The following is a 13,755-nucleotide window of genomic DNA, read 5'->3' on the forward strand; positions in this document are numbered from 1 at the left end:
CCCGTCTCCCACCATTCCTCTCCAGCTCCTCATCAACACATACTGAAACTTTATATGCACTACACCGTATAGACACCAAATGGCTTTCCAGTTCTATTTTTTCTCAACTTCTAGTAGCATCCATGTGCTGTGGACACTTGGGTTGCTTCCATCATAGGCTCTTGTGAATAGTGCTTCTCTGAACACAGATGCCTTGAGTCCTTGTCTTTACTTAAAGGACGGTAGATAAAATAGTCGGCAAAGTTAGTTAAATGTGAGTGAAATGGGGGGGGGGGAGACTTCTGAATTGTGTGTTAGGCCAGGGGTGATGTTGACATGGGATTGGAAACAGGAGAGATGACAGCATGAAATTCCAGGAAGGAAAATGTTGACTTTGGTCTTGTTGAACCCTAGGTGCTGGTGAGGATTTTCAAGATATGCTATGCACAGGCAGTTTTAGATGTAGGTTTGGCTCAAGGGTGACAGTTTGAGAGTTGACCTCCTTCTAAGACTAGGCCGCCTGAAGGATTTCTCCGCCACAAGACCACCTCTACCTTTCTCCCATTACTTAACTTAGGTGTTTCATCCCAATAGTGAGAGAAGTAACTAATGTTCTAGGATTATTTTTCGTGGTATAATTGGAAACAGAAACTTCAGAGCATCAAATGCACATAGGGAAATAAGTTTAAATGCATGCTAATGAAGCTACAGGGTTCTAGTTGATACTTCAGTCAAGAAGTAGTGAAAATGAAGAGAGCTTATTGACTTTCTGGAGTCCTGTTTTATATGATAAACTTCTGTGGTAGTTTTTAAATTAGTCGTTCCTTTCGGTATGCTTCTGTAATTTTCATCACTGCCAGACAAAACTACTAGTTGATCTAGCTGTGTCAGGAGCTAAGCAGTTTTTGTTGTTGTGAAGGTAACATCGTGTCTCCTGTAATGCAGTTGCTGTTCCTCAAGGGGAGATGTCTCCTGTCTGATTATGCAGGCCTTGCTTTGGAAGCAGCAGAGGACTAGAGAGCAAAGGCTTATTAAATGGCCCACCAGTGAGGTCGCTTCTGATGACTTTTCTGCAGCAGCGGGTTCATCTGCTTTCCCATGGCAGCTTGTTTGATCTTGGTTTAATGGCTGAAGCTTTGTATAATTACGAAGAAATCAGAAACCCGACTGGTCTCAAGTGTGATTATTTACAGGTGGACTGCTAGCAGGGAAGTGCTAAGTTTGATTGTGCTAAAGCCTGGCCAGACACACGGTGAAGTCTCCTGGAGCTCCTGGAGCTCCGTCATCTGACCTTTTGATGGACTACCAAGGTCTATGAGTGCACAGGGTTAAGTGCTCTGAACACAGCTGAGAGAACTTGGCTGTTTCTTCTGAACAGGGGGGGTTTCCTCTTGGAAATGTCAAAGAGGTGTATTATTAGGTCCTCAGAGCTAGGATGTAAGTAGAATAGGCAGCAAGTGTTTTCTAAATTCTGCAATTGCTCATTAAGTTTGGGGTGGGATCACCTTGGCTGTTATATTCACTTACAAAATCCTGGCCTGTGTTTAGTGTGAGGGGGAGCCTCAGTAAGTAGCATCTCTGTTCTCAGCAGAAGGATGTGGAGCTAGCTCAAAGAACTTAGTGTCTGCATGCAGTGCAGTGGGACTGTTTGGAATCACTGGCCCTTAGGAAATGATCTGACATTCTATTTTGTTGTGTGTACTGCTTTGATATTAATGTCCTTTTCTTTAGATATGTAAACTTTCCCCCAGAAGTTTTTAGTCCTTCTCAGTTACTCCTACCTTCCAGTCACTTTCCCCTTTGCTTCCTTTTTTCATTAATTTGACAATTTCTTCAGGAGACCACTTCCCATTTGAAACTTGGACTATACATTCCCCCAAATGACTATTATAACTGAGGATTTTAAAAAGTTAAGTTAGTAGGACAAGTAGATTGGTTTTCAAGTTATCTGAAGAGATCAAGTATATTATTTTGAATCTGTGGTTTTTATTGAGTTTAAAAATTTTCTCTTGAAAGAGAACTTTTTTGAGACCAAGAAATACTGCAGCTAGTCTGGTCAAATCCTAGGCCAAGTATTGCCATCTTAAGTAAGGAGAACATGGACAGTGTCATGTTATCTGGGATGCATAAAGGCAGCTCTGCTGGAGACCCAGTCTTTCCCTAAACAGCTGCTGAGCAAAAGGAGAAATGAAGGAAAGTCTGTGATCAAACTACGTAGACTTAGAGTGCAATGTCTATACGTAGTAACAGAGTAGGTCTGTAGCTGCAGAACAAGGAACGGTATAAGCAAGGGTGGGAGGTGGGGTGGGGAGTAGATAAAAGGCCCCATCATGCATTTCCCAAAGAGCATCTACAAATATTAGCAGATGTATGAAAAGTTATCTAACTGACTCACAAAGATTGTAAGGTAGAGCAGGAGAACTTGCTTTTCATTAGTCATTTTGTCAAAAGTGTCCAAGTTTGGTAATAACTGATGTTGGAATAAATGAAAAAATGGGAATTATCTACTGATGAACCTGTAAATTAATACCACGAGGGCAGTTTAACTGTATGAGAAACCTTAGAAGTCCTATGAGTCACTTCAACCTGGGTAATCTCCTGCTAAGAATCTAAATCTTACATATTCTATATCCTAAAGAATTCCATGCCTGTCTGTTAAGGTATCACCGTATGTGTATGCTTTCTGCTCCAAATACAGAGATGTCAGGTGTAAGACATTAAGGAATAAACAAGGACAAGTTGTAGCGAGGTTTGTAAACAAGGTGGCATTATGCCCTGGATGGAGCTAACCAGAAAGGGTTGTCAGCTGGATTAAAGCCTTGATCCTGCAGAGCCTCTGGATGTTGAGACAGAAAGTTGAATGGGCAGGGAATAGACTAACCCCAAAGCCAGAGCTTGGCAGTGAAGTTTCGCTTTTTGTAAAGGGTGATTAAAAGAAGTCCCCTGACCCCAGGAGGGCTATAATTTATTTTGATCTGTGAGTCTTGAGTATCAGAAGGGAACTCTGTCTTCCATGAGTGGAATCAGGGTGGGAAATTAGGGGTAAGGGGGTGAGATTATGGGGCTGTGTAGGACCATCATATAAAGCTTGGTCCTGGGTAATGGTTATCCTGGGAGAGGCAAGACAGAGCTTCTGTGGATCCACAGGCAACCACGGATGAGCACAGGTGGAGTGAACCACCAAGAAGAAAATACAAAGACAAAAGCCTTCAAAATATAGTTCCATTAACAATTGAAAATGAGTAATTAGGGCAACAAGTAACAAAACCAACAATTACAAAAGTTGTTCCATGTGAGAGTAATATATTTTATGGACAAATCAAAGATTAAAAGACACATGTTCGTGTTGCTGCAAGGGATAAAGGTATTACATCATTGACAAAAACAAAAATCTAGGAACTTTGCTCCAGAGTAAGGCCCTGCCCTCCTGCATCACTGAAAGAAGAAAGGTGACCTAATCAAAAAACAAGAAAGGAAGCAAGAAAAACTCATCAACAAACACTACCAGGTGGGCAAGTCCCAGCCCAGAAGCAGAAACACTAGGAAAAACCAAGAGAACACATCTCACCTACAAACTACTAATCCCATAAGAACAGTCACTAATGAAAAGGACTTGGAGGAACTGCCAGACAGAGTTCACAAAAATATTCACGACTGTGTTCAGTTAACTCAAAGAAGATGTGAGTCTATACTCTAGAAGAAAAGAAAGAGCTGAATTAGACAACAAAGTCACTTTAATAGAGGCAAACAGTTTAATAAAGAGTTAGAACCCTGAGAAATAGTGCTGCAGTGCTGAAAAGAGCAACTTAATAAGGCAAATCTTCTTAAAATAAAATGAAACAAAAATCTAAAATGTTTGTAAATATTTGGAAATTTCAGCTACCTGAAAAAGAACCAGTTGGAAGTTTTGGAAATGAAAAACATTGTCATAGAAGTAAATTGTTGACTTTGAGACAGGGTCTTGTTGTAGTTCAGCCTGACCTTGAATTGATGATATTCCTACCTCAGCTCTGGTGCTGGGATTACAGATGTGACCACCATATTTACCTGAGAGAATAGACTTCATAGATGGGATGAATGTTAGACTCATCACATTTACAAGGAAAATGATGAGTTGATCGAGTACTGAGAAATTCACATAGAATTTAGCTTAAAGAGACAAAGGGTTAAAAAAAAAAAACAAAGGGCAGGAGATTTGAAGGCTAGATGAAGAGGTTTCCATTTATGTTAAAACTGGAATATAAGGGTTATAGTGGAAAATATCCTTACATATGAGATAAAAAGCAAACAAAAAAGGTACATCCTGTAGCTCTATAGGTGCTAGCAGATAGGAGATGATGTCTCTGAAATGATTATGGGAAATTTACTTATTTTAAAAAATTTTTAATTTTTTTTTGTACATGTGAGTGTGGTGTATGTGTTTGTATGCATGTTCATGTGCACGTATGTACATATACATGTGGAGGGCAGAGGTCAACCTCTGCATTCCTTGTTTGTTCCTTACCTTTTATTTTGAGATAGGATCCCTCACTGAACCTGGGCCTGTTGATTTGGCTGGACAGGCTGACCAGGGAACCCTTGAGATCCTCCTGTCTTTGTTTTCCCAGCATTATAGGTGGGAATTCCAGTATTATAGGTGTTCACTGCCAAGGACAGCTTTCACATGGGTTCAGTGTGTGTGTCCAAACTCAAGCCTTTTCTCTTGCAGGGCACAAACTTCATTGACTGATTTATCTCACTAGCCTAATGTGACTTTTTAGATTAAAATTTATTTTTATGTATGAGTGTTTTGCTGCGTGTCTGTCTGTGTGCCATGTACATGCCTGGTGCCTGTGGAGGCCAGAAGAGGGCATTAGATCCCCTGCAGTTGGAGTTACTGATGATTGCTAACCACCATGTGGGTGCTAGGAACTGAACCAGGGTTCTCTGGAGAGGCAAGCAGGGTTCTTAACCACTGAGCCACCTTTTCCGCCCCCTTATGTGATTATTTATTGAATGAAAAAAAGAAACAAGAAGGAAAGACATGACTGCTCCTGGGTATGATGGAAGAGAGAGTTTATTGTAGATAAAAGGGGAGCATAGCCAGAGGCAGAGCTATCCGGGAGAGTCCAGAGCGGACATGACCCTGAGCCCTGTGAGGAGGGGGAAGGGAGGAAGAGAGGAGCTCCAACCGAAGGGTGGCTTGGGCCAAGAGAATAGAGGGAAAGACCAGGTAACCAAAATGCTTGGATCATACAGGGAAGGGCAGATCATCCCCTGGGCTGGAGAAGTTTGTGATAGGGAGCAGGGTATTCCAGTCATACCGGGAAACAGGTAGGGACTGAGGGATGCTGGGAGAACTTGGTGGCCAGGACCACTTTGATATGTTAAATAGGCACCTCAGCCCTTTGTCATGGGTTTGAGACCTCACATTTATCTGCTTAGGTTTACTTTCAGTTTGCTATTTGCTCTTTTCTTTTCTTTCTTCCTTCTCCTTCCTCCTTCCCCCCTCTCTCCTCCCTCCCTCCCTCCTTCCTTCCTTCCTTTCCTCCTTTTCTCCCTCCTCCTCTCCTTTTCCTCCAGGGACTTTCATGTTCTTTGTCACATTGTTGCCTACCTTACTGCCCTGTTCCTTTGTGGTTGTTTTAGCATCTCTAATAGCCTTCTCCATCCTAGTGGGGTCTCTTGGCGTAGCACTTTGCTCTTCACATATGAGATTCCTACAAGAATATAGATGTATCTGCATGTGGGCCTTTGTACTTCTCTCCTGTATTTTAATTCTGTGTATGTTGTCGATCCCACAGATCACCATTATTTTTACTTGAAATAGTCAGATGTCTTTTATAAGGATTTAAATCGTAAAGAGCAAAGTCCTCTATTGCCTATGTTTTACCATGGCTGGTACTTTCAGTTCTTCATGTGGATTCTGATTGGTATTTCATGTTGTTTGTCTGTCTGTCTGTCTGTCTGTCTTTCTCTCTCCTTTTCTCTCTCTTTCTCCCTCTCCCTCCCCCTCCCCTCCCCTCCCCTCCCCTTCCTTCCCTCCTCTCCCTTCCTTCCCTCTCCTCTCCCTTCCCTCCCTCTCCTCTCCCTTCCCTTCTGACTGTCATGTTTTGCCCAGTTAGTACTAATCTTATGTTTTTTCTTATATAAATTCGTCTTTTTCTTTTTCTCTTCCTGCTTTTAAGTTTATTTCTTTATTTTACGGTTTTTAAGTAATGTGGTTATGAAATACTTTTTAAAAAAGTATTAAAAAAGTAAAATAAAGTAAAATAAAAAGTATTAAAAAGTAAAATAAGTGTGTGTGTGTGTGTGTGTGTGTGTGTGTGTGTGTGTGTGTTTACTTGAAGTTCTCAAACAGCTTGTGTCTGTGGACATTTAGTTGTTACCAGATTTGGGAAACTTTTGGTCACTATTCTTTGGCCCATTCTCTCTCTTCTCCGCTGGCCATTTGAAATGTGTGTGTTATTTATGTCCTCCTGGTGCTGCCGACTTTCTTCTGCCTGCAGCTCATGTGTGTGTTTTCCCTCTGTGTCTGCAGGTTCCTCCTCCTCTTCCCACTCCCTGTGAGTGCTGAGACGCCACGGTTTTCCTTTCCAGAGCTTGACTGCTGTAGTCTGTTTCCTCACCTGCCCAGTCTCCCTCCGACTTTCTGGATTTACACACTCTAGTTCAGTCACTCTTAACACGTGTTTGCTCACTCTGCCGCCACGCTGTTAGTTCTGCAGGCCGGCTTCGCTCTACCCCTTTGTCTGTGGTAACCACTGTGGTGTCTGACTATAGCCGTCTCTCCGTGCGGCACCCCGTTGCTTTGGACTGGACCTTAAGCTGAATTTTAGCACGTGACTCCTGGATCTCGTTCTTGGTGTTTTTTAAAGCATTTCTGTTCTTCATTGAGTCATTGAGGACTCTTGGATCAATTTGGTCTTTGGAAGACTTTTCTCTTGAGCCTCGTCAGGAAGACGGGAGCGGCATGTATTTGAGGATTAATTGTCCTGCGGAAAAAACCTTTTGAGTGTTCTTCTCGGTGTTTTGTGAATCACAAGGTTTTTCTTTTGTGCCTGTTTAAATTTCGAGCTGTTAGGGCAGTGAGGTCCCACAGGTTCAGGAACAGCTTCAGTTTTACAAGTTGAAAAGTAGGTTTAATTTTAACTAAAAATTAAAAGTACTGTGTTTTATTTGATCCCCTTATATTAAAAATTAAAAAGGTTTTGCAAGACATAATTTTTCTGGCCTTGGGAGGGTGTGGCATGTGGTGAGACTGACTGTAATTCTTGGGAAGTGAGAGTAGTCTCAGTATGTGACCCGCTGCCAGTCACGTCACAGCTTTTCTTGGACCTTGCTTTCTTCCTGTATCCTAAGACTTTGCAGTTTCCTTGTGCTAACATGAGGTGACCATTACAGCACGTCTAGTCAAGCTGTGACACACGTATATGTACACACACACAAATAAACCTCAAGTGATCATTACAGCACATTTAGTTAAGCTGTGACACACATACATGTGCACACACACATAAACCTCAGGTGACCTTTACATCACAGCTAGCTGAGCTATGACACACATACATGTGCACACATATATAAACTTTTGTGGAAAATGTTTATGAATTATGTATTTTGTCCTGGCAAATTAATATCTGGAGTTCTCTAATAGGATTGATTTATGTTCTAAAGTGTAATTAGGTGGATTCATATAGATTCCACTGTTGGTATTTATAACTATTAAATGCGACTTCTCTAGACCCAAATAAGAAGGATGTGTGGCTGCCAGGTGTACTGAGGGCTTGTTATGTGCCAAGCGCTCCTCTCATCTGTTTGTGTGTGCTGCTTCCTTTATGTCTTGCCGGGAGCCGAGCCCCAGATATATCTCAGTTGGGGAACTTGCCTGGGAACTCAGAGTTTGACTCCTAAGCTCGTGCTCTTGTCTAGAACACCCCCTCCTCACCTCACCTGATTCCCACTTGCCTTGTAATCTGCATAATTCGTAAGTTGCAGTATTTACTAGGACACATGACTGATTTCTACTGCTTCATAGATGCACCGCAGATAAGAACACCAAGGTCGAGAGAGATTGGGGAATTTATACACCTTGGAAGTTACAGAGTTCGTGCCCCCACATCTGCTTGTCTTGTTTCTTTGTATGGTGCTGCATTTTCATTGAGAACAGGGGTAGGAATGCAGACTCATTTAAATGTTGAGATGTTCCCTTTTCTTTAGTACGATGGCATAGAAAATGTATTGCCTTTATTTCCTTTGGCTCGGCTGCTTCCTACTTCTTGAGAGGCATCTTCCTCCTCATTCAAACCTTGCTTAAAAACCAGGTCACTTTGCAACTTGCTTCATCCTTGCAAGACACATTGTATTTCTTACAGTGGATGTTCATTAATTTTAATAAAATTAAATTTTTATTGACCAGCCTAAAATAATATGTCTAATTTAAAAACTATAACAGGGAATGCTGGGTATAATGGAGTATACCTGTAATCACAGCACTTGGGAGGCTGAGGCATGAGGATACCTTGGATTTGAGGCCAGCCTGGACACATAGCAAGTTCCAAGCTAGCCTGCCATACTGCAAACAACAATAACAACGACACACACAAAACAAACAAGACAACCAGCTAGTACGTGGAGAATGAAAACAGGTGACAGCTAAGAGTTGTCGGCAGCATCATCAATGGGGCTGAAGGGAGGCGTGGACAAAAAATAAACTCCATTGTGTGCATACGACACACCCCTGTGCTGTGGCTTACAGACCAGTTCAGTTCTTTGGGGTGATTTCTGTAAGACTCTCAAGCCATGTCTTTGGCAGATCTGTGAGCTCAGACCCCTCAGCTTCCCCAGCAAAGTGGAAGTGTATGCCTACAGTTTCTGACGCGCAACCTCAACCCTTTTATGATTATAAGTTGCAGCCTTTTTAAATGTCAGGTGCTGTGTGCCCCTTTCCTTGAGGAGCCGTGGAAGTGGGCCTTAGCCGGCCCGGGATGGCTAGGGGAGGACTTCTCTGTGACCCTCCTGTCAGGTGGGGGAGCCGGGCTCTGAGACCTTTCAGGCTATCTGGCATTTGTTAATAGCTTGATGTATTTGTCACAAGTGTGACAGCCAAGAATCTTGTGCACAGAGCAGTGTGCTGCAGGGCCCAGCTTTGTGGGCCCACTGAGGCACCGCTGCTGGCCGGATCTGACCCGGTGTGAGGCTCTCAGCCTCCAGCCCGCATGTTCTCGTGTGCTATGGGGACTGGCTTGCCTTTGGCACAGAGGTCTAATGGCCTTTTCATTGTTTTATTAATAAAAAGGTGATCAGGAGTCAGAGATTATGGTAAAACCTGATAGATTCACAGTGACAAGACAATTTGATCAGTGACCTCTACTCTCCCACCTCCCCACTTGAAATGGAGCCCCATCTCCTTGGGGCCATCTGTAGTCCTCTCCTGTGTCTCCATCTCCTCCGAGTCGTCCACTCCTGCCAGCTGAATGTGGGCCCCGCCCTGCAGACAAGGCCAGACTCCATTTCCACAAACAGATCTCCAGCTACACTGAGGCACTCGCGTGCTGGTCTTCCCTCCTCACCAGTGTGTTTGTCTGTGATCTCCCCCGCAAATGCCTCATTGCACATGGACAGGAAGATGTAGTTCCTAAAACAAGCCCTGAAGCCTGAGCTGGTGGTTTTGTATCAGATGCCATGTTAGGAGTCGATAGGTAATGTGTTCAAATAGGAGGCAGACAGTCTGGTCGCTGGGTGGCTTACAGTGCTGAAAACAACAGAAGCAGAGTGCTTTGAATTCCTACGGAAGAAGGCCACTGATGCTGTGCTTGCTCCATAGTAGGGTGTTCTGGAAGAATTTTATCCTTTGGTCCAGCCTTTTAGGTGTCATCTGCTTTACACGTGTCTGGTGGTCTGCACCTCAGCTGAGCTGAGAAATGTTTGTTTTCACAATAATTTACTCCAAGCATTAATTATAAACAGTTCCACCCTCTGTTGATGCTTGTTGGCCTGTGAGGCAGATCTCCTGATCTTTAACTTGTCTTAGATGAAATATGGAATTTCTCTTGGAAATATATACCTTATACATGGATTAGCTTGAATGGTAGGTAGACTCTCATGGAGAGATTTTTAAGGTGGAACTTCTGAATTATTCAGTGTTTAATTTTTTGGTGGCATTTATAAATATTGTAGTGCTTTGTGTTTATAAAAAGCCCTAAGACTAGTAAAAGGATCACAGGGGAATGCAGACTTTCCTAAGCTTCAAATGAAATTGATGTAGGGTTTGGGTTAAGGTAGTGATAGTGTACATAAGTCTGAGAATTATTCATGGAAATATCATTAGTTCTTTTTATAACTGTAAGAGTGACTACTGCTGAGAGCAGTTAAAGCATTACCCAATTAGTAAATTAAATGATTTGTGCTATGCTACTATTAGAGGTCTTTCCTAATGGTCACCGATCACACCTTAATTAGGAAGTTATTCAGTATGGGTAAGAAAATACCATCAAAATGGAAGCCTGTTTAGATAAGTAGAGTCATGTGCAAATGTAGCATACTGTTTTGTTTCTTGTGTGTATACTAGTTAGATTTTGATTCCCTTTGTGTTATTTATTTTGAATTATAGTGCAAAAGCTCTAGAAATTTTAGTTCTAAAAGGGCTGTTTGCTCTGAACTTCTCTTGATTTATGAGTGAAGGCTGCTTTCCTGGAGTGGAGGGGGATAAAACTCTGGGTCATCATGTCTGGTTGGGTGAGTGGTGCACTGTATAAAATCAGTGACTTCTAGAGCTGCAGGGACTAAAACCGAGTTTGTGTGTGCTAAACCATACTCTCTTGGGTAGGCCTGAACTGGTCCAGAGCAAGGACGCACTGTCCTGTTCTCAGAGGTGTGGTTGCCGCCTAGCATGGCCCTGGTGATGCACTTTAAAGTTCCCAGTTTTATTGAAAACTACTTCTGTCTGCTCCTTTTCCAGATTGTTAGTATGAATCTCTGTCTTTCTCTCTCTCTCTATCTCATATATGATGTGTGTATGCTACATGCAGACTCTGGCTGTGTAGATGTCTGGATATAAGGTGACACACTGTAAAATCTCTTTGTTGCAGTTACCTGTCCTAATAGTCAGTGCTGTCTGAAGAAGACTGGGTTTTCTAAAACAGCTTTAGACAATGCTGGATGGATACTTACAAAAAGGTGCTTCATAAAACTGGATAAAAAAGCAAAGAGGCTTACCGTAAATTTGTGGTGATGGTTTAGAGCTGAGAGATTACTTTTAAAAGGGCACTGTTTGGGGCTGGAGAGATGGCTCCGCAGTTATGAGGGCTTGTTTTTCTTCCAGAGGACACAGGTTCAGTTCCCAGCACCCTCATAGCAGCTTACAACCATCTGCAACTCCAGTCCCTGGAGGTCAGATACCCTCTTCTGACCTTTATAGGCACTGGACAAGCATGTGGTGGATATACATACATACAGAAAATAAATCTAAAAAAAGAACATTACTATAAGTGGACACATTCAAATAAGTATTTACAGGAGGGCTAAGCATCCCAGCTCCCCCGCTGTTCAGAGAAGAGATGATTATGCTTTATTGGTATTCCAGGCTTGGTATCACAGAGAGCTTAACAGAGTCTTCGGTTGTATGGAGTGGGAGACTTTTTTCTGGAAGACTGTAGTGACTGATTCATAGGTCGCCTGGGTCCCGAGAAATACCCGATAGCAAAGATGCAAGAGGAATGAATGAAACTGTCTCATGAAATGTGACAGTGAGCAGAGTTAGTTCTGAGAGAGAGCTTCACACATCTTACAATTAAAGTGTATATGACTTAGTTGGTATATTTTATAATTGGCCCTTAATTTATATCTTTAAAAGTTTATACATTCAAGTTCATTAAGATTTTTGTGTTTGTTTTATTAGAAAATAATATATTGCCCTATATTTGAAGTCATTTTCTATTCAGTAATATGTAATTCTTATTTTTACCCAGAAACTGAGGCTCCTCGAGGAGCTTGAAGACACTTGGCTTCCTTATCTGACCCCCAAAGATGATGAGTTCTATCAGCAGGTAAGCTGTTTTAGTATTTTTATCAATTTGTAGCCTCTACATTTGATCATGAAGTTGCTTAGGTACACTCAGAGACCTGATCCCAGGCTGTGCAGAGGCTGCAGAGTACATGCCTGCCTTCCCTCAGTCTGTTTTCTCTGTGGACTCTGTCTGGGCATAGCATACCATTTTTTCCTCCTCAGCATCAATGGTCCTTCTTACCTTGCACCTCTCTGCTCATGCTGACTTTTGTTTCTTTATTTCTGTCCTGCATAGAGTATAACCTTGTCCTCTCATCCTGTTGCTGGGTGGCTGACCCTTTAAGAGTTCATTTAGGCATTAGCTCCTTTGTGAAGTGTTTGCCACATTGTCATGGCTCTGTGTGAGGCTGCACCTTGTAAGTGTGCTCTCCTGCTTGCCTATCCCATTGAATAGCAGTCCTGGGACTCTGCATCTCTGACTCTGAATTCTTCGGCACTCTTCCCTAACACATGACAAGAAAAAATTGAAAATCACCCGAATAGAATGGGAAAGGGGATTTATTGGCATCACTTAGAAATCTAAAAGCATGTTTCTGTACCCAGCCTCTCAAAAACTGTCCCTGCCCATTCTTTTTCTGGGTTTCTTGGTTTGACATTCCTGTGTTTGAGTTCATGCTGAGTTGGCTCTAACCTGATAGTCTGGGAGGACTTAGACAGCTCTAGGGGTATGTGGTCTTCAGCATCTGAGACTGTAGAAGGGGCTGGTGGGTTCTTTCCCTCTGGTCCCACCAGATACCCCAGGCAGTGATTGAGTTAGCCTGACGGGGTCACTGTGTTTGCTCGACCCAGTTCATGTGCCTCTCTGGACTCGGGTTCAGTGGGAGCATTCCCACTTAAGCCGTATGGGTGAGTGTGTGTGTGTGTGTGTGTGTGTGTGTGAGGGGGGTGGGTGGGTAAGATGGATGACGTCTCAAAAGAAAAACTGAACTTCTGGTTCCAAATAAGAAGGGATAGGTGTGCTAGACAAGCAAAATATGGTGAAATTTCACCCTTTTTTTTCCTATTAGGACATATATTTGAAGTATGGGAATAGAGCCATGTCACCCTAGTAGCGCCTGCTTGTCCATAATAACCTCGACAATTACGGAAGTGGGGGTGGAAGGCATCTGCCCACCTGGAATCTGGTTTCTAGGCCACTCTCATTCCTAAGACCTCGTCTTCAGCTCTCCACTGCCTTTCGCTCATCAGCGCTCACAGGTCTATGGTCTCCGTCTCTGCTCTGTCTGCCCCTGCAGGCAGGCCAGCCCCAGTGAACTGTCATTGACTCCCCCCTCCTTCATGAGCCACCCTGCTGGATGTTTGCACCACCTCAGAGGAGCTTTGCAGCCTGGCAGGTGGCGCCTTCTCACTCCCTCTCTGTCTCTGTGCTTGCGTCCTTGAAGAACACCTGTGTGCCGGAGGCTTCCATAGACGTTTCCTGACACCTCCTGAGCCGGAGGTTGTCTCTGCTCCCTCTGTTCTTCATCTCTGTCCTCTCACCCATTTCTAATAGTGTGAATTTGTTGTTGTTTTGTTTTCAGTGTGATGCTGAGTGCAGAGCCTGACGCATACCAGGCAGATACTGTACCAACTGGACGATAGCCAGTCAGTCCTGTGTAGCTAGAGTTTTCCTGCCTGGCCCACAGTCAGGACAAATCTTTGTCACCCGCCAGTCCCACAGCCGCTCAGACCAACCAAGTAAACACAGAGACTTATATTGCATACAAACTGTAGACCGTGCAGCTCTGGCA

At 43.1% G+C, this 13,755-nt stretch overlaps 1 protein-coding gene across 1 annotated transcript in view; it reads left to right on the plus strand.

The window, feature by feature from the left end:
• The window catches only part of Fto (FTO alpha-ketoglutarate dependent dioxygenase), a 365,789-nt gene that overhangs the window by 84,402 nt on the left and 267,632 nt on the right, over positions 1-13,755 (plus strand). The window contains exon 2 of the mRNA XM_028871513.2: positions 11,928-12,005. Coding sequence (XP_028727346.1) covers positions 11,928-12,005 — 78 coding nt within the window. The remainder of the gene's footprint in view (positions 1-11,927; positions 12,006-13,755) is intronic.

The sequence above is a fragment of the Peromyscus leucopus genome, chromosome 5 (assembly GCF_004664715.2).
Source record: "Peromyscus leucopus breed LL Stock chromosome 5, UCI_PerLeu_2.1, whole genome shotgun sequence".
In the NCBI taxonomy this organism is placed as follows: Eukaryota; Metazoa; Chordata; class Mammalia; order Rodentia; family Cricetidae; genus Peromyscus; species Peromyscus leucopus.